At 40.6% G+C, this 27,247-nt stretch overlaps 2 protein-coding genes across 9 annotated transcripts in view; one reads left to right on the top strand and one right to left on the bottom strand.

Annotated features, from left to right (window-relative positions):
• Positions 1 to 513: 513 nt before the first annotated feature.
• LOC100709636 (serine/arginine-rich splicing factor 11) lies at positions 514 to 8,083 on the bottom strand. 8 transcript variants are annotated; one of them, XM_019345667.2, is made up of 12 exons: positions 7,710 to 8,083; positions 6,515 to 6,648; positions 3,686 to 3,795; positions 3,008 to 3,118; positions 2,864 to 2,910; positions 2,642 to 2,772; positions 2,393 to 2,474; positions 2,170 to 2,283; positions 1,876 to 1,965; positions 1,638 to 1,709; positions 1,376 to 1,553; positions 514 to 1,292 (listed from the first exon to the last, which is right to left on the bottom strand). In XM_019345667.2, exons 1-12 carry the CDS (start codon positions 7,829 to 7,831, stop codon positions 1,092 to 1,094), a joined length of 1,392 nt encoding a protein of 463 aa, XP_019201212.1. In that variant the 5' UTR covers positions 7,832 to 8,083; the 3' UTR covers positions 514 to 1,091. The 8 variants fall into 8 exon arrangements, with proteins under 8 accessions (XP_019201212.1, XP_003455403.1, XP_025754775.1 ...); XM_003455355.5 differs by having other exon boundaries at positions 3,008 to 3,097; positions 7,710 to 8,082; XM_025898990.1 differs by adding an exon at positions 4,075 to 4,194 and having other exon boundaries at positions 6,515 to 8,080.
• A 557-nt stretch (positions 8,084 to 8,640) lies between these two features.
• Positions 8,641 to 27,247, top strand: part of xxylt1 (xyloside xylosyltransferase 1) — a 31,816-nt gene continuing 13,209 nt past the window's right edge. The window contains exons 1-4 of the mRNA XM_019346285.2: positions 8,641 to 9,105; positions 10,636 to 11,263; positions 19,741 to 19,888; positions 26,022 to 26,154. Of these exons, the coding sequence (XP_019201830.1) occupies positions 10,727 to 11,263; positions 19,741 to 19,888; positions 26,022 to 26,154 (818 nt within the window). The 5' untranslated portion in view covers positions 8,641 to 9,105; positions 10,636 to 10,726. The remainder of the gene's footprint in view (positions 9,106 to 10,635; positions 11,264 to 19,740; positions 19,889 to 26,021; positions 26,155 to 27,247) is intronic.

The raw sequence follows: 27,247 nt of genomic DNA, 5'->3' as shown, positions 1-27,247 counted from the left end.
AAGAGTTTAAGAATTAAATTACTTTTGATAAACAAGCTCTTGCACCTGAGGTGGGAGGGGCTTATAAAGAATAGGTGCAGGAGGTGGGCTTGATTTACAAATCTGAATTGTGGCACCTCCACCCTCTGTACAGTTCTAACTACTGCAAAGTGGTTGAGAGAAAACATATTTTACTGGCTGGCTCCTGACTTCTCCACACCACTGCATGCATGCCTCTAATTTAGTACTTTTTTCCTTCATTAAATAAGGATGCGTCTCTGCAAACTTCCCATTCACACACAATGCAGTGAACTGTTTAATTCTCAGGCAAAGTCAATGTACATGGCAACAGTAAGTGTGTATAGTTACCCTCAGGTTTCAGTGGAAAACTCCATGAATGTAGCGATTAGGACTGAACCATAACGTGACAACACCTGAGTGAAGGTTAACAGTTGCCAGGCACCCAGAACATAACCACAGAATAAATCCCATTGTAGAAACTATTTTTCAAAAAAAGGACCCTTGTGGCGCAAGTTGACAGTTTACCCCAATTTATTTGTGTCCTTTGGAAATTCTATTGCAGACAACATATTTCATTGTCACAACACATTTCAATCTACAATGTACAATAAAGGGTTGTAAATAGGTCAGTAGAGATGAAACACAGCTGGGTGCGTTACACAGTTAAAGCAAAATGGTTCGTTTGGAAAAAATAAAACGGTGAGTGGTAAACAACGAGCAGACTGAATGAGGACGAAGTCCTGACCAGTAAAATATTTACAGATGCTGCGTTTTTAGAGGAAAACGCTGCGTATTCTACTGTCAGAAAGACAAAAACTCCAACAATAACAAAATCTTTAAAAAGTACAGCAATGACAATTTAAAACCAAGTTTCATGTTCTTCATATTTCAGTAATTGTTTCTTATATCTTTACAAAAATTCTGCCGCCCCCTCCCCTCCGTACACCCCACCGCCTGCCCTCCTTTGCAGTGTTTCTACAGTTGAGACAAAATCTGTTTAACTTTGAGCGATCAGGCACAGACATATCGTGGCCTATATTAAAAATATAAAAAGGACAGTGAAAAGACGATGCTATCTGGTTTGGACGTTGTTAGTCGCTCATCTCCATGTCTTCCTGGTGGTGATCATCTCCATTCAGTTTGGACTTTTTGGGGATTTGGCCCTCAGATCTCTCCATCTCCTCCTGGCTTTTCGGGGACGAGACGGAGTCAGAGTCGGTCTTCCTCTCGTCGTCCTCCTCTCCTTTTTCGCTGTCATAACCTTGCTCCTCCTCATCGTAGTCCCGAGTCACCTGTGCCACATTTAATCATGTTAATGACGAGCAGAGTAATGCATCCAGCCACCTGTCTCTAAACAGTGCCCTGCTCTACATACCTTCACATCTCCTTTCTCGCTATCGGACTTGCGGTCCCGATCTCGTTCTTTGTCTTTGCTCTTTTTTTTCTTACTGTTGGAGCGCTCTCGTTCGTCTCTGCTGCGGTCCCTGTCCTCCCTCCTGTCTCTGTCCCTTTCCTTCTCACGGTCCTTGTCCTTCTTTTTTTCTTTCTTGTGGCTGTAAAGTTAACAAAAACATTTTTTAAACTGTGGCACTCAAAATGAACTTAACTTCATTGTACATCAGATGGAGAAAGCTCACCGTCTGGGGGACGGAGACCTGGAGACCCTTCTCTTAGGGGAGCGAGAAGCACTGCGACTTCGCCTGTGTCTCCTGAGACACACAAAGGAGTAAAATAAGTAACGTTCATAAAAAACATCCTCATCATTTATTCAGGACTTACTTGATTTTCTGCTGTCTATATAAGAGTTACAGCTTCTGGTCTTTCACACTGTAAACTGGCTGACCTGCATTTCATCATATTATCAAGACTCCTCACCGAGTAATGCTCCGAGACCTCCTGGCGCTGCTGTAGCTTTTGGGGGGAGTCTTGGATCTTTTCTTGGATTTCTCCTCCTTCCTCCTGTCTCTGTACGAGATGAAAGCAAACAAAAACATTACCAAACATTTTCATGCCTGAAAAGTCTCAGAACTTGGAGCTGCCCACTGCCAACATAAAAAAAAAAAAAAACAAAGCTCAAAAATATTTTGAACAAATTTCAGTTTCGAAATGATCAACCTCCGGTCTCCAAGCACACTTTGAATGAAACAGGATAACAGCAGCGCTCCTGACCTAGATCTACTGCGACGGCTTCTATCCCGGGAGTAGGACCTCCTCCTCCGTGGGCTCTTGGACCTCCTCCGGCTCCTTGAATGAGACCTACGCCGAGATCTGCTCTTCGAACGTCTGCTCAAAATAAGCAGCAGCACATTTACAAATAATTAATATATATTTAAAAAAAACTAATTATGAAACCAAAAGGCTTGTCCCGACATTGCCATGGACGCGTCTTTACCTGTGTCTGGAACGAGATCTGGTTCGTCTACGCCGTGAACGCGAACGGGAGCGGGAATGTTTGCGCTTGTCATCTTTCTTACCTGCAACAGTAAAGACCCCGTTATACATGTAGTATACATTTACTGACTGCTCTCTAAACATCAATAAACAGGTAAACTGAGAAGTAATTTCCGATAACACGTAACCTATATGAAGCAAGTATTTCTGGTACAGTTTTATTTGAAGCGTGCTTTGAAACCGCACTCACTTCCTGGTTCAATAGCTGCAGAAATAAGAGACTGGGCCTCTCGGACTCTCTTCATGGCCTCTTCAATCTCCTTATTCGATGCGTCAGCCTTCAGCCCCGGACTCAAGTTCAATCCGGCCGCAAGGTTCAATCTGCAAGTGGCATCAATTATTTAGACACTGCTCAAATAAATATGTATGCTGACTGGACTGCACAACCTGTCTGTGTCTGCACTTTTCTTACTTGGGATCCATGGACTGCATGAGCTTCAGGAAATCTGCGGAAAGAGCCTGGAAAGAAAGGAAGACGAGGACATTACTATTATTTTAAGAACTAAGAACTTTTTGCTTGAACTTAAACGCTGCTATGAAGGTAACTGATCCTCACCTGGGGGTTCATGTTCGGTCCGGGCATTCCCATAGCAGCCATCTGCTCAATGCTAGGAGCTCCAAGACCTCCAAATGGTGTCGCTCCCATCTGAAATGTCGGGCATAGACACTAGAATATATTGTAGAGGTAAAAAGCATAGCACGCTTTATTTATGTAATGTTTTGGAGGGGGGATTTTTTAATAGGATACTTTTAGATGTACCGTTTTTATTATTTCCAGAGAATTGTGCTTTAGAAAGAGGAGTGCTTGCAAATGGGCCTGAGGCTTTGTGATGGATCAGAGAAAAGTGTGTTCAGCAGGCTCCAAGCTCCTGCTAGTCAAAATCTGTGGTCCACTAAGTAAATCTGATCAAATAGTAGCATTACTAACTCTAAACCACCACCAGCTTCTTTAGTTTGAATGAATTACTGTGCTTTTAGACATCAATGTTACCAAATATCCCCACCAAGAAGAACAAAAAAAAAAAAGTCTGCTGTGTGTCCTTTTATTGCAATAAGGGAGATTCATGCCCATTTCAAAGTTAAATTTTGACTGATGGCTGCAGAGAATTTAGGAGCGGTTTTAGAAAATCATCAACATCTAAAATATTGCAAATCTCTTTTTCCCCTCTTCCACTTTTTAAATAACAGTTAAATATTATTGTATGATACGTTATGTGAAAATGTAAAAACTCACAGATGCCAGAGGATTCGGTGTCGGGAGAAGGCCTCCACCAGGCATCATTCCTGCCACAGCATTGGCTGGAGCCAGCAGCGACATAGCTTTAGATTCATCGGGAATGACTCCTGGAGGAAAAACCAAGAACATCTCAGTACATCTTCCAAGACGACGTCGACAACACTCAGACAAGACTTGCAGACAAGCCACCTCAGTCTAACTACACTGTAGTAAAAAAATGAAAAACAAAAATCCACTTTTTTTTGTCTTGTCTGTAAATCTTGATCCCTGACTTTTGTTGTTGTTGTTGCTGTTTTGCTTTGTTGTGAATATGATTGTAGGATTAGCAGCTATAAGTTTCAAAGTCACAATACACACTGTGGTCAACACTGCCAAGATTTTATCACCTGTACTTGTTTTTTAAGTCATGAACCAAACGTAAGCAAGCACAGCCAGTTGTCCCGTGGGATGTGCTCTCAACTTTCATTAGATGTTTTATGAACAAGCGACTCGCGCCGGCTGCTTCGCTATAAAGCACACAAAAACATTGAGATACAGAAAACAAAGTTCATGATTTGGGTGTAGACACAAGGGTACATTTCAACATCACTTACCATTACCAATACAAAAAACAGAAAAGGCTTACTCATTTGACCTTTTCTAGCCTTTTTCTGGTGGGTTCTCTCTCTTTTTTTTTTGTACAACCCCACCACAAAAAAAAAAAACAAACACTTAACAACCAGGTAAAGTACTGCTAATCAAATACAGTACTGACAGGTTTTAGCAGTATGTCACAAAAAAATATAATAAATAAACAATAATCTACACTGAACAATTACAGGCTATTGCAAAGGTAGTGATAAGAAAAATATTCCCAAAGCTGAAGAGAACCAAACGGTAAAAATGACAGAAAAAAAAAAAATCTCATGAGATGATCATCCATGGCTGTGCAATCTGAAAACAGGCTATTTTTTAATCTGACATGTTTCTTTACATTATGAAGGGAGGAGAGAGGGAGGGAGGGAGAGAGGGAGAGAGAGAGAGAGAGAGAGGGGGAGACATGCACCCACACACACCCACCCACACAACAGAAAGGACACTTGAGAAACAGGATAAGGCTGCAGAAGACAAAACTGTTGGTGGCATTTTCAGCAGGGCCTGGTAAATAGGGCTGGCTGAACCAGGAAAAAGAACTGTAAAACACAACAACAAAAGAAACACCACTGTTAAACGTGAGATTCACTCAACTCGTTCAGAGTCATGTTTGGAGAGGGTCAATTTAAAAAATTAAGTTAATAAAAATGCATTTTTTACGGCAACATCAAGAGGCTTAATACCATAATTATCTCTTGTGTTAGTGAAAGTTTGGGAATGCAAATTTACAGTGTAATAATAATAATAATAATAATACTAATAATAATAATAATGATAATAATAATATAGTAATAACAATAATACAAGGCTTTGGGAAATAAAGCAAGTAAATGCCGAGGGCAGTTTCTGTGCTTATTATGACCAAAAGCCAAATTAGAATTAACTGCCACAACACCCGCTGGCCAAAACTCAGATGATGGCAAACACCTTCAAAAATCTAGTCTAGCATGCACAGCTGATTAGTTCTTCTATTTCGCATGCTTTGTGCTGGTGTAGGGATGTCCCGAACATTTTCTTTTTCTTTTATTGGTTTCCAGTCTGATCAGTGTTAACAAAAGGAAACAGACCCAAATCTTGATCCGCTATTCATTTTTTCCTTCTGTGTGATAAATTTCCAGCTAAAGAAATGTACATTTAAAAAAAAAAAGAAAGTCAGTTCAGTTTGGAGACTTGTGTGTTTGAAGGGGATAGATTCAACATCCACACAGGTGTTTTCTCTTATTAGGCTGATCAGACCAGTTTTCAGGAGCTTCACCCTAAATCTTATCCTGGTTTTCTTGCATCTACTGGCCTGGAGTTTGCGGATCCAACCATCACAGCCCCACCAAGCCGATCCTAAAAACATGGTCAAATCAACCAATAACCAAAACACCTGTGTGTACGTGCAGAGCATTTACTGCTACGTCACTGTGGATCTGATGGCTTTCACAAGCCTTTTCACAGTTTTCACAGACAACATTAATGACACGTTGCTGCCAAATTTGGACATCTGGACATTTTGACCATTGGTGGACAGATCGCAGAAGGTTAAAATATAAACAGAGGATCAGAAATGGTTCAGATATGTTTGGATTGCCTTGACACTATTCTACTTGCTCGGGGTATCCCTTATTTGGTGAATGCCTACTACATGACACACATTGTATCTGAGAATATTAAAATCCTTTCAACATGTGAAGAAATTAGATTTCCCTGCACCCTGTACCCTCCAAAATCCCCTAATTTGATTAAGCAGTTGTGAGGCTATTTTTTTTTTCTTTTTTTTTTTCAAGAAAAGATGCCTTGAACAGAGAGGAAAAAAAATAAAGTTAATATTTTACTGCAGAACAAGAGAGAGAAGGGGCTTGCGAGCCTGGTGCCATTATTTTTTCTAATCTCCTGATGGCATCAGAGGACCACTTTCAGCCAGCAAGGAAGGGGCTCTCTGCAAATGACTTGTCCACTATGAAAACCACAACACAAATAACAGAGAGAGAAGTTTACAGCTAGATTGTAAGACACAGACACAAATGTACATTTCCCTTTTACATACCTAGAAATGCCAAGCACTGAAAAGCTTAGCTGCTTTTTCATGGCAGTAGGAAAAAGACAAACCTCAATGTCTCTAGTGTTTGCAAGTCTAACAAATACACCTACGCATTATGACGTACGTTCAGAGATGACCACAGCCAAAGGAATAAAACAGACACCCACCTTCAGCGAAAGGGACCACAATCAAGGCTCTGTCCACGAAGACTGTGTTCGTCAGGTGTTGGGAAACTCCCACGGACTCAGCCTCAAGGAATTTTACAAAACAGACACGTGAAGTCACAGGCAAGGGAGAGTCACTGGAAGAAAATACAGATATGTTGTGCAAAGAATACAAACAAGGAGAGACAACATGCCTTCTTCATACTCTGTCTGCGTCCACAGGGACAAGAAAGCTAATTATATAAGCACAGAAGTGACTCTTGTTCTCTGCATAGTACAACACAGTATCATCCAGAGGTGACACACAACCTTTTTCTTCAGCCATTTCTGATCTTGTTGCACTCTTTAGCACCATAGTATGAGAATAAGACTAAATACTGGTATAAAACTGGTGGCGATTAAACTTTCAAACAGTTACAACTACATCTACCCGGAAAATCACCTTCTTGATTATTTCATACCTGTCCAGTAGCCACGTGTAATTCAACAGAGAAAACACAACACAGAGAGAATTAAGGTAAGAAAACACTGTGCAGTGTGTACTGTAGCTCATTATTGTCCTCTGTGGATCTAAACAAAGCATGCACCTAAGGAAATATTCCAATTTAGCTCAACCAGGCGTGCAACCAAATTTCCCACTGCTCCCCCTAACCTTAAGAGTCATAATTAGTTGCTCTTTTGCACTGTCGCTCGTTTAGGATGCTAATCAACAGCTCATTTTATACGAAAAGCTGCCACATAAGTCCCACTTGAAATCAAAATAATTAGGAGCAACTCTGGTGATTATTAAAATTAAGCCATTCATGCTTATTTCTCCCGTGTATATTTTTATTACTTTATTTTCTGACAGAGAGAATACAGATAACTCGATAAACAGGATGTATAGCTGCCTACTGTGTATGTGTTAGATAACCGACTTACACAAACGATTACCAAATGTTTTTGATTGCTTAATAGACAAATGTGATAATCAGCAGATGCGTATGGATGAAGAATTGAAGCATTTTTAAATACATGCATATCTAATTTGAGAGAAGCAAGTGCTGCTACGTTCACTAAAGACGCGGGAGCATTAGCATTAGCACTACCGTGCAGCGAGGCCTGCTCGATGCTGTAGGCCTCAGCAAGAGCCCCGCGTGAGCCGCCATGGATTATGGAGGAGAGGACAATTTACCAGTTCATAATTCACAATACTCACTCGGGCGGGAACAGTTTGAGCTCCTCTATGGTTCCGAGGAATCCAAACAGAGTCCTCATTTGTTCGGACGTCGTACTCGGTGAAACGTTTGTCACCTGGATTACGTGCGTGTTGGAATTCATTTTTGCGAGTGCTATAGTCGAGCTAGCTATGTGCTAGCAGCGTCCCCGAATCTTAAACAGAAAAGACAAAAACTGTAAACGTTCACAACTACAAAAACATCAGGCGACCGCAAAAGCTAGCATCTTCCCCAAAGATAAATGGTGGCTGTTTTTTTGTTTTGTTTTTTCCTCCGGACAGCCCTACGACAGTGAGCACGGAACAACAATGCCACTGCCCAAACTGTCGTGAGGTTGCTTTGGGTAGTTCAGGTACTGTTTGTAGACTCGTACTTAAGAATTTTTCCTCCATGTACAGTCGTCACAAGTTAATATACACTCATCATGGGCATTAATTTCATAATCATTTTTGGGCTTGTAATGACCTATTTGAACTGTCCTTTTATAACAAAAAAAAAGAAAAAAACAGAATGGGGGTGCACAAGTTTTAATTTATTTTGGATTTTCTCAAATCCACACAGTCAAAAATATATGCCGTACGTTTGATCTTTTCAAGAGATGGGCTAAAATTATATTGATCGTAGTGGAATGCACTGTGTTACTAATAAAATTCCGGCACTTTGGTTATGAAGGTGGACTCTAATGTAGAGCCCACAAATGTATTGATGCCTATCTCGAAATTAAACATTTTGAGGTAATTCTCAAAGTCTGTTGTGCTTTAATGTGATATATAAATAAACTTGATTTGACTAATGTTCTGTAAAATAAATGAAATAGTGTTTCATAAACCTGAAACAAGAGAAATGCGCTGGAGAGTAAATAGCTCTATTTTTTCCCTACATCACATAAAGGCAACACGAGTCGGAATACGGCTGAAACCAGGTGGGTGTGTTTAAGGTTATGTCACATGATTCTGTTGCTAGGCTGTTAGCTGGTGGCTTCTCCATCTGATGTTAGTGCATACTCTTACCTCCTTACCCTAAACGACGCTATTATACACAAATCGTTTTCAGACGACAGCGATTTGCGCATATACGGCGAAATTTTTAACAAGCAAACCCTGATTAATTCCCTTGATATGTGTACTGAATAATCATCGCTGTAGGGGCTACTCAACGACCCACATCTAGGCACGTTGCTGGCTAGCTTAGCATCCGTTTTAGGCGGGATGTCAACAGGTTTCCGTAGTGTTTGTCTTAGTTTTATCTTTCAAAACGTGAGGATGAAATTTAGTAAATGAGACAGAAGCTGCTACATAAACCGAGGGGATCTCAGGACAGCTTACTCCCTGGATAAGCTGATAAGGTTGAACCACAGAGATCAAGAGCATGAGACAGGCAAGTGGATGCACTTCTGTGTTTTGTTTTGTATCTTTGGGGTTAGAGTTGGTGTTTATATTGAATATAATCACTGTTTGCCCAACAACAATATTTAATTTGATTTATTTTCTTTATGTAATGCACTGATCCAAAGAATAACATGTTAAAATCAAGACACTTTCATAGATGAGCACATCATTATTAGCCTCTATATGAAAGATTTTGCCTTTTTAAGTCTTTCCTAAGTGCTGTTAAACAGGACAAGGAATTTTTAGCAGATTTTCCAAGCATCCTAGTTTTATTTGGGATGTCTACATGATCTTACTTTAACAAACAACTACCGGGGTCAAAATTAATAGCCCCTTTGATGATAATAGTCTTTTTTTGGTGGTAATAGTGTGTTGTAGTTTTCAACAATCCCAGCCTATTCTTCTCTTTGGTGAATCTCTAGATTTTGGTGGTCTTTTGGCATGGGCTTTGGTCTTCAGTTCAACCCACAGGCTTTGTGCAGACCAGCCTGTAATGTTTACTTCGGTGCTCTAGTTTCTTCACATCTGACATGCTTGTAATATGCATAATCCTTCTTCGGTTATTCTTAGTACACTTCAGTCTGTCTTAAAGATATCTGTTCATCCGAAGTCAAGTTTTTCTTAATCTTCAACCTTGCAGTCCAATTTCTTTGCAGGGTTCTGCTGATTTTCTTCTTTGAGAATACAATTCCCAACTGGCCAAGTCATTCACTCATGCCTTGGCAGTTGTTCTGGGGTCTTTAGACACATCTCTCGCTTGTTTTCTTTCCAGAGTCTTTGAAACCTTTCACAGGCTGCCAGGCTTGTTCTGTACTCTGTGACTCTCTTTGAATTTTTTGATGCAACTTCTCACTTTTCTGTTTCTTCACACTTGAAAACACTGCAATAACTTTGTGTATCCATCTCCTGCTTTGTGGGCATAAACAATTCTTTTTCTAAATTCTAAACTGATTTTGTTTGTTTTTGGCGTGATGCTTTCTCAACGGACAGCTCAAACCTTTGCTGAACTTTTCATACTGTTGTGTCACATTGGAAGATAAGCCTCAGTTTGAGCATTGAGCATTACAAAGTTAAAGCACAACAGTGGTTTGTGGTATGGTGAGTTTTTCAGGGGGCTAATAATATTGAAATATAATAAATCAGCTGTTTTGTCAACTAAGGATGGCAATAACATTAAAAGGAAGGAATGCCGCCCAACACACAGCCAAAGCAAACGCCTCTAGCCCCTGGACTCTACTCCGGATCTTGTTGCGTATCCCAGGATCGGAATAGCAGTGCTCAAGCGCCTTGAGGCGACTGTTGTTGTGATTTGGCGCTATTTAAATAAAAATTGAATTGAATTAAAAGGAAAAACATTCAAAGATGAATTTATAAGACCATGGAAGTAACATCTTTTAATGGCTTAGCCAGAATAGATCATCAATCGTAATGCTTCACTTAGATTTGGCTGATATTTAGTTTCATGGTACACACCAAAGCTTAAAACTAAAGCAGATGTTTGTTTTTGTTACTCTTGCAGGAGAATGTGGAAAATCTATGAAGTCAAAGAACATGAAATGGTGAAAATTTTCCCACTCACGCTCCCGTTCTCATGACGCCAGCAGGGAGGTATGGGCTTCTTAAGGGTAGTAGCCAGAATCATGGGTAGGATCAGTACATTCAGGTCCTATCAGCTGGTGCTTCTCCTGGCTGCTGCACTCGCTGTTGTAGCTTTTTACTACTTTGGCTCAGAGAGGCAGAATTTCTCCAGCACCACAAAGAGGATCAAGCAGACCCAGGCCAGTCACAACACCAACAGAAACGATGCAGACCTCACCATGGACACCAGGCTCTCACACCCAGACGAGCCAAAGGAGCAAGGAGGGGAAGAGCGAGGTGTAGAAGGAGACGGCGACGCTTTGACGTCCAGGAAAGCGGACACTGAAGCTGGTTACCAACAGTACCACGTGCTAATGATGTTCACCAAAGTGGACAAGAGCCGGAGCTTGCAGGATAAATTCCGAGTGGCCATGCTGTCCATGGTGAAACACGGACACTTCTTGGAAGGAGAGGTGTTGGTTCTCCACTTTGTGAGTGACCAGGCCAGCCAAGAACTGGGCAAGAGGATGCTGCAGGAGCTTTTCCTTGATGCAACGTTTAAATACGAGGTATTTCTTGACACTGACTCCAGTAAATGCTGTTAACTTATTTATTAGTGTTCTTACCAAGTATATATTTATTTTGACATATTTGTTAATAACAAAACAAAGGAGTAAGTGATTTATGCAGTTAAACACTTGACAGACTAAGTGTGTTCAGCTTGATTTATATTTCTAAGATATCTCTATTTCTAATAGGGAGAGATAAGATGGGCAAAACATATGTTTATGTAAATTCTTGTGGGTAACAGATCCTATTTTTAGAGCCCAAAATGCTCATGATCCACACACAGTTTCTGGGAAGGTATTTATATTTTTGCACTGAATGAGTGAGAAGGATAATTTTTATTTTAAAAAGGGAGCTTCTGATAGAAGTGTCTAACTTTTGTAACACCTTGACTAATCACTGAATAGAGCTGGCGCGCTTTTTCCTTTGATACGTACTTCCCATGAAGCTACTTGACCTTTTAGTCAAAAATCCTTCCGTTTAAGAAACACATGGCTGTACTTGCTATTTACAGTTGAAACACAGGGGGGCAGTGTTTTCCTGCCAAGCTGATGCCTCACACATGGGAATATCCCTCCCTTATTGTGTTTTTCCTGCCAAAAAACAGGATTATTTCCCCCCTCTTGTGCTCTTTCTGTTACATGCATATCTTACCCACTTTCTCCTGTTTAGTATTTCTAGAAGAGCACACCGTCGTAAACTGGCTTACAAACTACAATCTCCCTTTTCAGATCTTCCTCGACAGGCAGGGCCTCCTTTCTCAGGAATGTCTCATCTTATAAAACATCTGCTGTGGATGTTCCACTGCTCTTTTGCTGATCGCATTCCTGCTGGGATTGGTCAGGGATCTGCTCAGCTTGGCATCTTGGCAGTTTAGTGGCTGCAGGTTGGATCCGATCCCGTTCAGTTGATTCTTTTGCAATCAGACCGTACTCAGACCTTTCTAGTGGACAAGTTTTACTATGCAGAGCTAAGTCCTCAGAGGACTGCTGCATGAATATTAAAAAAATGTTGTGTCAAAAACACATTTTGGGTTATATTTGCTTAAAGCATTAGCAGGGACTTGGTCAGACAAGAGTTCCTCTGTGTTGGTGCGGAAATGCTAAACCTGACTTCTGGGTATTTTCTTTCCTTTCACATTTACTATTTCTGTCACAATTATGTCCTTCTTACTCTAGATATACAGTTCTGTGCAAAAGTCTTGAGCCACCACTCATATCTTTATATTTTGCTAGGAAAATGGGTGCACGGATTCATTGAAACATGTGGAAACACACATGGAAATACAGCATAGAAGGGAAAAACAATTCTAATTAGCTTGAAAGTCAGTATTTGTTCGATCTTCAAAACAGCCTGAACTCTCTTGGGTGAGTTTTCTTCCCATTTCTGTAAGTAGACTTCAGGAATAGCTCTCCAGGCTTCTTAAAGGACATTCAAAGTTCTTCTTTGTTCTGTTCTCTGTCAAGATGACCCCACACTGCTTCAATAATGTTAAGGTCCGGGCTCTGTGGAGGCCAATCGACAACTGATGTGTTTTTCACTCCATGTTTGCTTTTATTACATTGGCAGTGTGTTGGGGATCATTGTCATGTTGAAAAATGAAGTTGCCAATCTGACGCTTCACAGATGATTTTGAATGGTGGAGCAAAGTCTGGCTGTAGTTTTCTGCATTCATGATTTCATCACTTTTTGACAACATCCCCAAAACCACTGCTTGAAATGCAGCTCCACTGTTGTACCTCTCTCCTGACCTCCTGGTTTTCAGTCCAGTTCTTGTGTAATTTGACGTATTTCAGCCTTTTCCTCCTGTTCCCTTCATTACAAACGGCTTCTTGACAGCCACCCTTCCACTGAGACTGTTTGTGATCAGGCTTTAGTAAACAGTAGATGGATCGACTAAGCACCAGATCCATCTCTCAGGTCCTGTTTCAGGTCTTTTCTGCTTTGTCTTTTTTCCCTTTTAGACATGACTTTCAGATACTGTTCATCTGCTGTGCACAGATTTTCAGGCCAGCCACCTCTTCCCCAAATCTGTAATTATCTCAAACATCTCTGGCTTGCCACGTATGCTTCATGCTCCTCTCTCCCCTGGTTTCCTCTCAGTATGATCTCAGATGCTAAATGACCCACAGCAGCTTTCTGTACTGCAGACCCCCTCACCTTTAGTCTGACGTAAACACATCTTGACAGTGCTTTTTGTTGTTGGTTTTTTTTTTAAAATCTAAGTTACACGCTCCATAAATTCAGTCTTTTTTTTTCATGAGTCTCATAATATCATTCCAGCGATTTTAAAAAAAACAAACATGTTTCTAGATCATGAATCCTAAAACAGCCTTCTGCCGTCACCGACGCGAGCACAGCCGCTGTCTCTCCTGCTTAGAGAAACGTATACCAGCAGTTTAGATGGGACAGAGACTCCTCGGGGTCTGACAAGGGCAGTGTTGACATCTTTGTCTGCTCATCTTGAGGCTCATTCCTGTTAATGATTTAACTTTAAGAAGCACGAGGATTAGATAAGTATGTATTTTAGGCTACGTTGCTTCCCAGCAGCAGCACATTAAATGACCCACTTGACATTTGCAACAGAGAGACTGCAGAGTCACGCTGCCTAGAGGTTACGCACTTTACTCCCTAACCATATTTCATGGAACTCACTTGAGCAGTGTGTCATGCAGTGCTAACAGCTCGCAGGAATTAAGCAGTGTTGTGATATAATTCCTGGGTTAATATCTGCTTCCTAATGGCGGTGTTTTTGTGTCGGAGCCATCGTACAATGTGCGAGTATTCTGCAGCTGATAAGAGGGCATAAAAGGCAACAATAAGTCGCTCAGGATGATCTAGGAAACACAAGATCAACGCATAAAATAGATTTAATAAAACTCAAGAAGGCTTTTTGAGGTCACTGATTTCTATTTATCCTGTAAAGTTCAGGTTCAAGGACGAGGTTAATGTCTCATATTCCTGGAGATTCCTGAAGTTAATGTCATGCTGACAGAGACTTTTGTGTCCACATTATCAAATCCACTTTGTAAGCATCCATCCTCCATTTTTAGGTTACATATATTCATAATTTCTGTAGCTTTTCATTCAAAAACATGTTATTGCTCATTAAGTAAGCGCAAAGTCTGAATCTTTTCAAACTCTCTGCTCTCTGAAGGGAGCGCTGCTCAAGTCAGGCCACAGAAGTCAAAAAAGGAACTTTTGCTCAGTCCTGGCACGCCTTCAAAAGCAACACGGCGGCTGCCAAACATGTCCAGCCTTTCAAGTCCACTGCTAATATTACTCGATCAACTGATATTTTAAAACATCAGAGCTCGAATGATGTGCTCAAGTTTCTCTGCCTGGTTTTTGTCGGTCAAACAAAAGTGAAAACTCTCTGGCTTTCCATTTATGTGCCACAGGTAAGATTTTATGAGTACGAGTGTCAGAATAAACATGCACAACAGTGTGAAGTTTTTGGGGCTTTGAAAGTTGGAACTGGGTGTGTTGCAAAAATAACTACTGTTCATTAAACCAGGACACAGTATTTTAATGCTTTCACATAAGCCTGCACTGGGAATTGATAAGGTTTCCCTGTACCAATACAGATTACCTGGGACTTTTTATGACCTTTTTCTTTCCTTTTCTTCACAAATCCACCTGAACAATACATTTAATCCCTTAACTCTTTACCTCCTGAAAGCCTCTCGGCCCTCTAAGGCTACGTCCACACGAGCCCGGATAGATTTGAAAACAGCGTTTTCATCTGAAAACGCTTCCTCGTCCACACTAGCGTTTTCAGTCGTTTTCACAGAGTTGTGCGTCCACATTGAAATGGCAAAAAATGCTTACGTTCCAGTACTGCGCATGCGTGAAACACAAGAAGATCCGACCTGCCTCATATCTGTCTGCCGCTTATTTACTTTCCGGCTCTTTGAAACGTCGCGGCAGAATGTTGAGGAAAAGCACCGAGTTTTTTTAAATGGACTAACAGTGAGGTGGAGTTGTTGCTGCGAGTAACACAAAAGTACAAAGTTGCAAAAGCGAGTGAGAATTAAAGAATTTGAAGAAAAGCTATCTGGAGCATCTACAGACTGATATGAATCTTTTTGCTGTATAATGCCCTCCGCTGTCTTAGTTTAATTGGTCACATGACTGCATCATATGACTAACATGTGTCATTGTTTTAGAAAGTCTGCGTTTTTGCTGTCCACACTGTGACGTGAAAGCACCGTTTCCAAATGTATGCATTTTCAAAACGCTGCGTTTTCCATCAGTGAAAAAGCCGCAAAAGCCAGAACATCTTACTATTCGTCACTGATTGAAGAAAATAAGAACAACCCCAGGTTTCTCTTCAGCACTGTAGCCAGGCTGACAAAAAGTCAGAGCTCTACTGAGCCAACAATCCCTTTAACGTTAACTAGTAATGACTTCATGAACTTCTTCACAAATAAAATTTTTATCATTAGAGAAAAAATTACCAATAATCATCCCACAGATGTAATATTATCTACAGCTACTCTTAGTACCATCGATGTTAAGTTAGACTCTTTTTCTCCAATTGATCTTTCTGAGTTAACTTCAATAATTACTTCCTCCAAACCATCAACGTGTCTTTTAGACCCCATTCCTACAAAACTGCTCAAAGAAGTCCTGCCATTAATTAATGCTTCGATCTTAAATATGATCAATCTATCTCTAATAATCGGCTATGTACCACAGGCCTTCAAGGTGGCTGTAGTTAAACCTTTACTTAAAAAGCCATCTCTAGACCCAGCAGTCTTAGCTAATTATAGGCCAATCTCCAACCTTCCTTTCATATCAAACATCCTTGAAAGAGTAGTTGTCAAACAGCTAACAGATCATCTGCAGAGGAATGGCTTATTTGAAGAGTTTCAGTCAGGTTTCAGAGCTCATCACAGCACAGAAACAGCTTTAGTGAAGGTTACAAATGATCTTCTTATGGCCTCTGACAGTGGACTCATCTCTGTGCTTGTCCTGCTAGACCTTAGTGCTGCGTTCGATACTGTCGACCATAATATCCTATTAGAGCGATTAGAACACGCTGTAGGTATTACAGGTACTGCACTGCAGTGGTTTGTATCATATCTATCTAAAAGACTCCAATTTGTTCAAGTAAATGGAGAGTCCTCTTCACACACTAAGGTCAATTATGGTGTTCCACAGGGTTCAGTACTAGGACCAATTCTATTTACATTATACATGCTTCCCTTAGGCAGCATCATTAGAAGACATAGCATAAATTTTCACTGCTATGCAGATGACACGCAGCTCTATCTATCCATGAAGCCAGGTAACACACACCAATTAGTTAAACTGCAGGAATGTGTTAAAGACATAAAGACCTGGATGGCCGCTAACTTTCTGCTTCTTAATTCAGATAAAACTGAGGTTATTGTACTCGGCCCTGAAAATCTTAGAAATATGGTATCTAAGCAGATTCTTACTCTGGATGGCATTACCTTGGCCTCCAGTAACACTGTGAGAAACCTTGGAGTCATTTTTGACCAGGACATGTCCTTCAATGCACATATTAAACAAATATGTAAGACTGCTTTCTTCCATTTGCACAACATCTCTAAAATTAGAAATATCTTGTCTCTTAGTGACGCTGAAAAACTAGTTCATGCATTTATTACTTCCAGGCTGGACTACTGTAATTCTTTATTATCAGGATGTCCTAAAAACTCACTGAAAAGTCTTCAGCTGATCCAAAATGCTGCAGCAAGAGTCCTGACAGGGACTAGAAAGAGAGAGCATATTTCTCCTGTTTTGGCTTCCCTTCATTGGCTTCCTGTTAAATCCAGAATTGAATTCAAAATCCTGCTCCTCACATACAAGGTCTTAAATAATCAGGCCCCATCTTATCTTAATGACCTTGTAGTACCATATCACCCCATTAGAGCACTTCGCTCTCGCTCTGCAGGCCTACTTGTTGTTCCTAGAGTATTTAAAAGTAGAATGGGAGGCAGAGCCTTCAGTTTTCAGGCCCCTCTTCTGTGGAACCAACTTCCAGTTTGGATTCGGGAGACAGACACTATCTCTACTTTTAAGATTAGGCTTAAAACTTTCCTTTTTGCTAAAGCATATAGTTAGGGCTGGACCAGGTGACCCTGAATCCTCCCTTAGTTATGCTGCAATAGACGTAGGCTGCCGGGGATTCCCATGATGCATTGAGTTTTTCCCTTCCAGTCACCTTTCTCACTCACTATGTGTTAATAGACCTCTCTGCATCGAATCATATCTGTTATTAATCTCTGTCTCTCTTCCACAGCATGTCTTTATCCTGTTTTTCTTCTTTCACCCCAACCGGTCGCAGCAGATGGCCCCGCCCCTCCCTGAGCCTGGTTCTGCCGGAGGTTTCTTCCTGTTAAAAGGGAGTTTTTCCTTCCCACTGTCGCCAAAGTGCTTGCTCATAGGGGGTCATATGATTGTTGGGTTTTTTTCTGTATTCATTATTGTGCTATCTACTGTACAATATAAAGCGCCTTGAGGCGACTTTTGTTGTGATTTGGCGCTATATAAATAAAATTGAATTGAATTGAATTGAATTGAAAACGCCGTCTCAGTGTGGACGGGAGGCCAAAACGGAGAGAAAACGATGCGTTTTCAAACGAAAACGCATTAGTGTGGACGTAGCCTAAACTGAGTGGCTTCTCTCATATTTCAAGACTGCTGATAGAACAAAGTGACTGGGTTAGCATCAGAAGTTAGTGAGGGTGGTCTCTCTCTATGCAGCTACCCTTTTAAAAAACCCAGCAACTATACGAATGGACTAAGATTACATCTTTGATGTATGCTGTGGTGTCAGCGCTCGTCTTTAAGGGTACAGGGGAGGTCATCAAATATTGTCTGTATGTTGAAAACAGTTAAACCTTTAATTCCTTTAGTGGGAAAAACACCATACGGCTCCTTTAATCTGTGACCTCAGTGAATGCTGATAGATTTAAGGTCTCAGTCAATACTTTCACGTCGTATTCAATGTAAATGTAACTGTAAATCATGATGGGGGAATCTTTAGGGCAGGGCTACCTTAGGATGTATTATTTATTTGCTCAGTCCTTTCCTTGTTTTGCTCTGTTCAGCTTTAAAACGGCAAGTTATCGACAGATGAAATGTTCTGCCTGAAGCTTTAAGGTTTCAGTTTTATTTATATCGTCAATTCACAACAACAGTCGCCTCAAGGTTTTTTATATTATAGGGTAAAGATCCTACAATATTAGAAAGAATAGAAAACCCCAACGATCAGGGGAGACTCTGAGCAAGCAATTGGCAACAATAGGAAGTAAAAACTCCCTTTTAACAGGAAGAAACCTCTAACGGGACATCATGGGAGAGAGCCAAAATTGCTAATTGAATCATTTAATCCTTAATCATGATAAAATGCAAAAGTATAACCACAAAGAGAGAGAAAAGAGGTGAGTAAAGCCCTCAATACCTCATAGGAAGTCCCCTCGCTTCCTAAGTCTATTGCAGTATAACTAAGGGATGGTTCAGGGTCACCTGATGCAGTCCTAACTATATCCCTTATCAAAGAGGATCATTTTAAGTCTAATCTTATAAGAGAGTGCATGTTTCCTAAATCCAAACTGGGAGCCCGTTTCAATTTTTTTAAAAAGAGAGAAAAAAGGACCTGATATCTGAAGGCTCTGCTTACTATTCTACTTTAAAAACCTCTATGCACGTCGTCTAACCCTGCAGTAATCAATGCACAAGTCTCGCTAATCACAGTGGGTTAAGACTTTTTCTTGCCACACTGACATGTGTCTGGCCTTAACAGAAAGTAGCCCAGCCCAAATCGACTTACTTATTTTTCCTACTGCAAGAACACTTTAATGATAATCACTACTTAGTGTATTTTTTTAAATCCTCTTGCCCTAATCTGTAGAGATATCTACTGTACAAGATGTTGTGGGATTTGAAGCTCTCAGAGGCAGCATGAAGGGAAACTTGGACATAAGAAGGCAGCACTTAATGGAATTTGGGTCGTGGACTGGTGCAGCTGTTTTCAGCCATCGTATGAACTGAAATCACCAAAACGGAAAGATTTCAGCAGAACTTGTGAGCCTTGACTTTACAGAGGATTTCCATAGTGGAGTCAGCGTTACTTCATTGGGTCATGCTAACAGGCAGGTTCTTCATTACTTTACTTCACATTAGCTCAAGTCCAGATCTTCTGTTTAGAAAATATCCCATGCACCCCTGATCCTTATCACAGTGCGTAGCTCAGCATTGCTCACTGCTTCAAGTATTTGTCATAATTTAGTCCAAATAGTTTAGTGTGCTGTAAATGGATTTCAGTATGACATAAACATTTGAGTAGACGGTTACCGACACGGTAAGCGGGGGAAGTTAACGATGATGAGCTCACTAAACCTGTCCAATCCGGACAGTGGCCTCAAGCTGCACCAGTTGTTGAAAACAATATTATTTTCTCAGCTTTCTTTCATGACTCAATTTTGTTCATATATTCCTGCAGGTGGTGTTTCATGACGTCGTGGCTCTGACTCAGAAGCTCTTCCCTATTGTGGAAGCCATGCAGAAGCATTTCAGCGCTGGCTCCGGAGCCTATTACAGCGACGCCATCTTCTTTCTGTCTGTAGCTATGCATCACATCATGCCTGAAAGTAAGACGTGGAACATTTTATCCCATTTAGTCCCTTTAGTTCTTATCCTTTCTGACAGCAACCGTCCTCTCAGTTATGACTTTGTTCCTTTGCTTGAGGAGAGAAATGTACATAACAGATCATGTTTCACATATAGAGCTGCAAGCTGTTGTTGACGGGTGACGATATGTCGGAAAAGTCTGTGTTAGTTCTCTGGCGTACCGAGCTTTAAATAAACTCAGTCACTCACTTCTTTAATTTGCTGGTGCGCAGCTGGAAAAAAGCAGGTTGGGCAGGTATCGAACATGCACGTGGCATGCTGCAGAGGCCCTGGGGAGTGAGGAAGGAAGGATGTGCTCTGTCATTACTGTCCATACCGGTGCCTCCTGTGTGGGTGCTGACTGTGGGCAGAGATCTCTTCTGTTGTGCACTGTTGTGGATCACTTCAATGGGTGTGCAGCATGGGGCATGCAGTAGAGATCAACAATAGAGAACAGCTTACATTTTTCAAATGTTTTCAACGTTACTCCGTATTCCAGTTTAAATTTATCCTAACATGAAAAAGAGGGATGAAGCTGAAGCGTGTTCAGCGTGATGGTTGGTGATGGCAGTTGTTCCGGTGAAAGCTTAAAGAGATGAGCCTTTAAGTAATTTTAAGAGATGTCGTTCGCTCCAACTGTCTAATTTTTAGACTGCTCAAAGTTTAAAGCGAATAATTCAAATAACACATAAAATCTCGCTGGAGATCGTGTCCTTAAAGCGCTTATTGATCAACCATGTGTTGCACGTCTGCTCTGTGTGCCCAAGTGGTCACACATTTCTATTTAAAGAATGCTTTTATCTAGAAAGGGCATAATGTGGTAGTTTTGGGAGAGGTGGGGGTGAGAGTATGTGATGCACAAAGCTACAGCAGGGTTATTTTCTAGGCACCAGTCTTTGATGTAACTGTTTCTCTGAAAAACAGCCCTCATCACTGGGCGAGATAAGCAGCAGACAAAGAAGCTTCTGATTAATGGCACAAGTGTGAAGGATGGACGTTTTGTCAAATTTGTTGCTGTTTTCAAAAGAGAATTCTATTACGCTTTCCTGTACACAGCCTGAATATGAAAATGTTTCATCAGCGCATATGAGAAATGCAATATGTTTTTGAGGTCCTTATGTTATTTTATTAATTTAGGTGCAGGTTACGCCACACTGATGCTACAGTAGAGTAGCATAACATAAAGATTTCATGAGGACATGAAAACCATGTTGCATGTTCCCTTTGTACGTGTAGCATGCAGGTCATTACATGTCTTAAAAACAGATCTATGTATTCTCTGTCCTTTGAGAGTAGGCGAGAAATACAATTGCACAATGGAAAGCTGTTAATTAATGACAAGGTTCCTAAACACTCGTTCTGTTTAGGGGAAAGGTGTTACGTGCTTTTGTGTCCCCTCGAGAGGTAAACGTGCTGCTACTTGAGTCTCTACTACGACCTCGTCTTTTGTTTTCCACACAGGGTTAAAGTGACACTGTTAATGTGCGAACCGCTTTGAAAAAGTGACAAAGATGATATCTGAATCCCAGGAAGAAGCAGCGGTTTTGAGCCACCTCTCATTTGCTTATATTTTGCTTCCAAGGAGCCAGATGTAATTTGTCTTGAGAGATGGTTTTCCAGTTTTTCTTTGTTTTAGGCAGCAGCCTGTTGCAAGAACACATCTTTTCCTCCCCATTTCTTTATTTGAATCTATAACAATTGAAAACGATAACACAGTTTGACAGGCTTAAACTGGTATTTTTGCACCAACATGATAACTCCCAACAAGCTCAGCCAAATCTCAGTGTGTTGTACAATGTGTCCTTAAAAAATTTGAGGAAACTGGACAAGTGGAGAATAAAAGAAGTGGCAAGCCCGAAAAACGACCTACACCAGATGAACAGTATCTGAAAGTCATGTCATTAAGAAACGGGAAAAAATCTAGCAAAGACCTGACACAGTCACACATATCGATGACAGTTTTAGTAGGGTTAAGGTTTTGTCTGTATACCTACCTGCCAGTGAAATCACACATTTGAATGTGTGCAGGTTTTCTGATTTGTAATAATGCTGCTTAATTTCAGTGAAGTGTTTGGTGTCTTGAAGGCCTCTTAATTGAACACAGGTGGAGCCTAGCTGGTCGTACGGTCACACTGAACAACACCAGAAACTCTGTTTACAGTTTGTGTTCTAGAAACTGACTTAGGTGTCCTCAGCACGAGTTAAGGTTTGAGTTCATCAATTTAGCGAACATGTTAACCTTATTAGCATCATACTGGCAGAGAGTAACATTCAGGAATTTGTTTCAAGTCTACAGTTTTGCCGTTTGCAAGCCTAAAATACTGTCACTTAGACTTAATGACGTTTGTGAATGCAGTACAGTTGCTTTCTGTTGTCCTGTTTTGCCATTTTATTTTTACTGTTTGTGACTGTAGGACCTCGTTGTTTGGAGTAAACCGTTTATACTGAATCAGGAAACGTACTTTTGGTGGCATTTCCTAGTGAATCTTGGTAAAAGCAGAAAACAGCATCTCATACAAATAGGCTGTAAGTGCTCACATCAAGGCTATTATTACAGCTTAATGAGGTTGACCCGCTTTCTTACTTTAAAAATAAATAAATATATATCGTGTTAGGTAACAGTGTCTCTGTTGTTTTGTTGCCGTGCCTGAGTTTGACCAGATCTGACCAGAGCCTCAGGCAGGCTCTAGGCCACGCTAATGACATTATTCCTGCAGTAAATAAGTAAATGCAGCACCCACGCACCTGGCCCAGATTGACCTCAACTCACATATTTTCCATGTAACAATATTTTTTCTTTAACTGTTTGGGGAAATAAAGAGTTTTGTATTTTGATCACACAGGGACGGATTCTTTTCAAAAGATTATATACGTAGAGAAAATGTAATTGAAATAAACGAACAATATAGAAGTTTCCTACTCTTTCTATATGAGTGCGTTTAATTTTATATGTTTCATAAATGATACCTTCAGTCTGCTTGGAGATTAGTAAATACAAGTTTAAGAAATTAATTAATTTAATAATTAAGAGACGTTTTCAACAAAAATTGAAACAAATCTCGTGCTCATCTCCAAATCAAACTAAGGAAATGCACATAAAAGTTTGATTGAAGTTTGACTTATGTGTACACTGACTGCTTTCAGACTTGAAGTACCGTAGTTTTCGGGTCATAAGCTGCTACTTTTTTCCCACACTGTGAACACTGCGGCTTATACTGATGTGCGGCTAATGCATATTTTTTCCATGCGGCCAAAAACATTTTGCCTGGTAACAGTAGACCAATCAAAATGATAAGTAGTATTAGGGCTGCACGATTTTGCATAAAATGAGAATCACGATTTTTTTGCCTAGAATTGAGATCACGATTCTCTCACGATTTTCTTTTCCAATATAAATATTTATTGCACTTATTAACTGCACATCAACTTCGTAACAGTTGAAACTGAACATAAAAACAATAAATAAAAATAAAAACAATAAATGCCTCACATTTTGTGGTTGCCGCAAAATGTTGTACTGCTTGAAATTCTGTCTCCACCGTTGCTCGACACTGCGTGTATAGAGCAGGTAGTGCAACAATAGAAAAATAGTTGCGGGATGGCACTGTGTAGCGTTTGTCTAGGGTGTTGATCATTTTCCTAAATCCCTCGTTTTGCACAGTGTTGATGGGAGCCATATCTTTGGTCAGGTGATAAGTGATAGCCTCCGTAATTTCTTTGTGCCTGCGGGAGTTCGACGTGTATAGGGAAGCGCTGTATAAGGTTCCCGTTATTGATGTTTGGGTGGTTGACCGGCACAAATTTTCTCCTGTTACTTTCTCGTCATCCCTGACGTGTTCTCCGTTGTTTTTTCCCTGCCAATTTGAGCATCACGGCACAGCTTCTGTATCACGTGGTATAAGGCTCCGCCCATGTCATTTGTTGAGCAGGAAGGGTGAGCGCTTGTTTTCATGCAGATTACGTCCCGGATCAAAATGCGGTACAATCGTCGTTGTCTTTTTTTTTTTTTTAAATCGTTGTCATTTGGAAATGAGATCGCACATAAGTATGAATCGAGATCGCGATTTTCTAACGATTAATCGTGCAGCCCTAAGTAGTATATATACGGTCTGTATTTTTACCGGTTGTTAAGAGACGTTGTAATGTTGTTTGTGCACTGTTCCGTAAAAAAAACCATAAGCAACGTAATTTGTGTGTTACTGATACGTACGTATACTTACAGGTAGCCGTGTTACAGGCGCTGTTCGAGGAAAAAAAGCATTTGCAGTATGTATTTTTGATTGTTACCATAACGTTTATGTTACCATGTTTGTTACCTTACGGATTAAATTAAACGTTAAAAATCCTCACGTGTAATATTTCTGTGTAAATATCTCATATTACAAGTGAAACGCATACGGCTTAAAATCCCGTGCGGCCTGTACAAGTACAAAATTGATTTTCTTTCTACAATTACAGCATGAGGCTGATTTACCGTAATTGCTTAATATTTACTGTATGCCAACATTACTAATGAGAAAACAAAAATCGAACCTAATGCAGCAACATAAAGATGCAGGTAAACAACATATAGGGGACGGTGTGGCAGTTTATTTCCCAAGAGCTGCCATTGTGACCAACACAGACTTAATCCTAAACCATACATTTAGATTTAAATATAGGAAACGTATTTGCTATACAAATACATTTTTCAAGTCAAGTTTATTTGTGTAGCACATTTGAACACAACAGATGTTGACCTAAGTGAGGACAACAAACACTACAACAATCACGGAGGAAAAACAAGAAATTACAAATCAGCACAAGAACATATTTTGCTTAATTAAAAGCAGGATGAAAGCATAATTATAAATAATTAAAGATAATAATATAAGATATTAATATAAAGACGTATAGCAATGTAGGAGCTACAACAGGGTTCTTTGTGTTATCATTACTCAAAAATGTAAAAATAAATAAATGTTGATTTGTAAACATGCAGCTGCACTTTCACCTTCAGAGGACTTGGTGTTGAGTTATTGGTCCAACATCAAACCCACCACATTGCAATGTTGTAAGAACTGAAGGCTCTCTTCCTGTTACATTCCCGCTCGTTAAGCCATGTTAGTACAAACAAACAGCGCTGACCACGCAGAGATTACGCTTCCTAGCCCCTCTGTGTTGCCACAGCACATTCGGCCATTGTGATGTGCAGTTTCCTTGTTTGGAGAGCACAGAAAACGGGTTGCTGCCGCACTGCTGAGCCGTCGTCTTTTCACGTCACTTGTTTTAACAGACAGAAGCACTGAAATATGTTTATGTGTGACCTAGCTGAGATTTTCTAATGACTTAGGCAACATTAAATAATAAAGGTCACTGTCTTTCACTGTACGACCGCATTAGTAGGACTGAGGAGCAATCACCAGACATTTAAAAACAGGAGAAAAAGTATGTTCTGAAGTGTCCTGGATCTCAGAAAGTCGGCACATCTTTTCAGTCCATCGGCTTTAGATGTTGTTAACTCGACAGCCTGTAGGTGTTCATCGTTGACTTTACATCCGAAGTTGACACAAGTCTAAGTTTTCATCAGTTCATAATAATGTTGTGACCACAGTGCCTCATTCCTGAGCATTTCCCATCCTTTCATCGCTATGCCAACCAGAATAATATAGGAAGCTGAAACAATGAACTGATGAGGGCTTGAATATCCTGGTTACTGTTGTTACAGGTTCTTTCCCAGACCACAAGGTGCAGTGTTAAGCATTTACTCTGCATACTATGCCACTGTGTTCACATTTCGTCATATACCTCTCCACATTTTCTTCTCGTGCGTGTTTCTTACTTCTAGGTCAGTGCTAACATTGCACAGAGAGAGGCCAAACGAGCCACCTCGGAGCAAAACCTCTGTCAGTGTCTGCTCCTATTTCCTCTAACTCGGTATTCCTGGAAGGGCCAGTTCTCTCACTAAATCTTGTTATCCAAGCTGAATGATGTTCTAGTGGTCACGGAAATGGATCCTTCAGTGAGATTTTACTCAGAAGTACATTTTCTTGGGATCATTTTTAAAATAGGCGATTTATTTCCATTATCTGTTAAACTTAGTATCAGCATTTGTCCTCTGTGCTTCCATTTCAGGTCTGACGCGCATAGTGCAGCTTGACTTGGACCTGAAGTACAGGACCAACATCAGGGACCTTTTTCAAGAGTTTCACCGGTTTCCTCCAGGAGCAGTTATAGGGATCACCAGAGAGATGCAGCCAGTATACAGGTAAGCAGTACAGACCTACACCTGAACCTGCCAGTCGTTGGAAGCTTCAGACTGACACCAGTCTATTGCATCTTGACATGCACATGAATAAAAGTGAGACTCTGCTTTTTACTTCGGCGCTCTTGCTTTCAAGTGTTCGCTCAATACGTCAGTATAATTTCGGGCTCAGGCTAGATCAAAGGCTGCCATCTGTCATAGGAAAGACTCGACTGCTGGGCTTTGACTTTTGGCGAGAAAGCATCCTCACTTTGTTTTTAAATTGTGCCAAAGTAAAATTCAGGTGTCAGTCTGACAAAATGAAATTACACCCTGTTTCAGTTCAAAGGTTTTATATGTCTGGATGTAATAAAGAAATTCATCTGTTCCTAGCAGGTCTAAAAATGTGATAACTACAAGCTCAGATTTACAGTAGCACACAGCATATACTATATTGTGTCATTATGTATTTAACAAAGAGCATATGAGAAGGTAATAAACAGCTAAGTGCACTTGATTAATTGAGAAGTTTTGCCAGTTTTCTGGTCTGGAGCGTTCAGGTGTGTCTTTAACACAGTGCCAGTGAGGAAAGACGTCAGCAGTGATGTTAGAGAAGCAATTGTTGCTGCTCATCAATCTGGGAAGGGTCATAAGGCCATTTCCAAACAATTCATCCATTATGCTACAGTGAGAATGACTATTCACAAGTGCAAAGCATTTAACACTCCTTCCCAGGAGTGGACGTGCCAGTAAATTCACCCCGAGGTGAGACCACGCAATGCTCATGAAACTGCAAAAATCCCAGAGCTACAGACTCTACAGGCCTCATTCAGCATGTTAGATGATGCTTTATGTTCATGACAGTACAAATCGAATTTTTAAAAAAAAGTGTGGCTTGTTTGGATGGGTTGCAAAAAGAAATCTTCTTCTTTTTAAAAACAACACGGCAGCAGGGCTTAGGTTTGCAAAGCTGCATCTAAATGAACCACAAGACATCTGGAATAATGTCGTTTGGATAGATGAGACTGCGAGAGGTCCCGGGTTCAAATCCCGGGCGGGCCCCCACTTGCCACAAACCGGGCCGCACGGCTGTGACAAAAACCCAGGGATGCATTGG

The sequence above is a fragment of the Oreochromis niloticus genome, linkage group LG15 (assembly GCF_001858045.2).
Source record: "Oreochromis niloticus isolate F11D_XX linkage group LG15, O_niloticus_UMD_NMBU, whole genome shotgun sequence".
NCBI lineage: Eukaryota > Metazoa > Chordata > Actinopteri > Cichliformes > Cichlidae > Oreochromis > Oreochromis niloticus.
The sequence above is the reverse complement of the archived record's forward strand: the minus strand, read 5'-3'. Positions and strand labels throughout refer to the sequence as shown.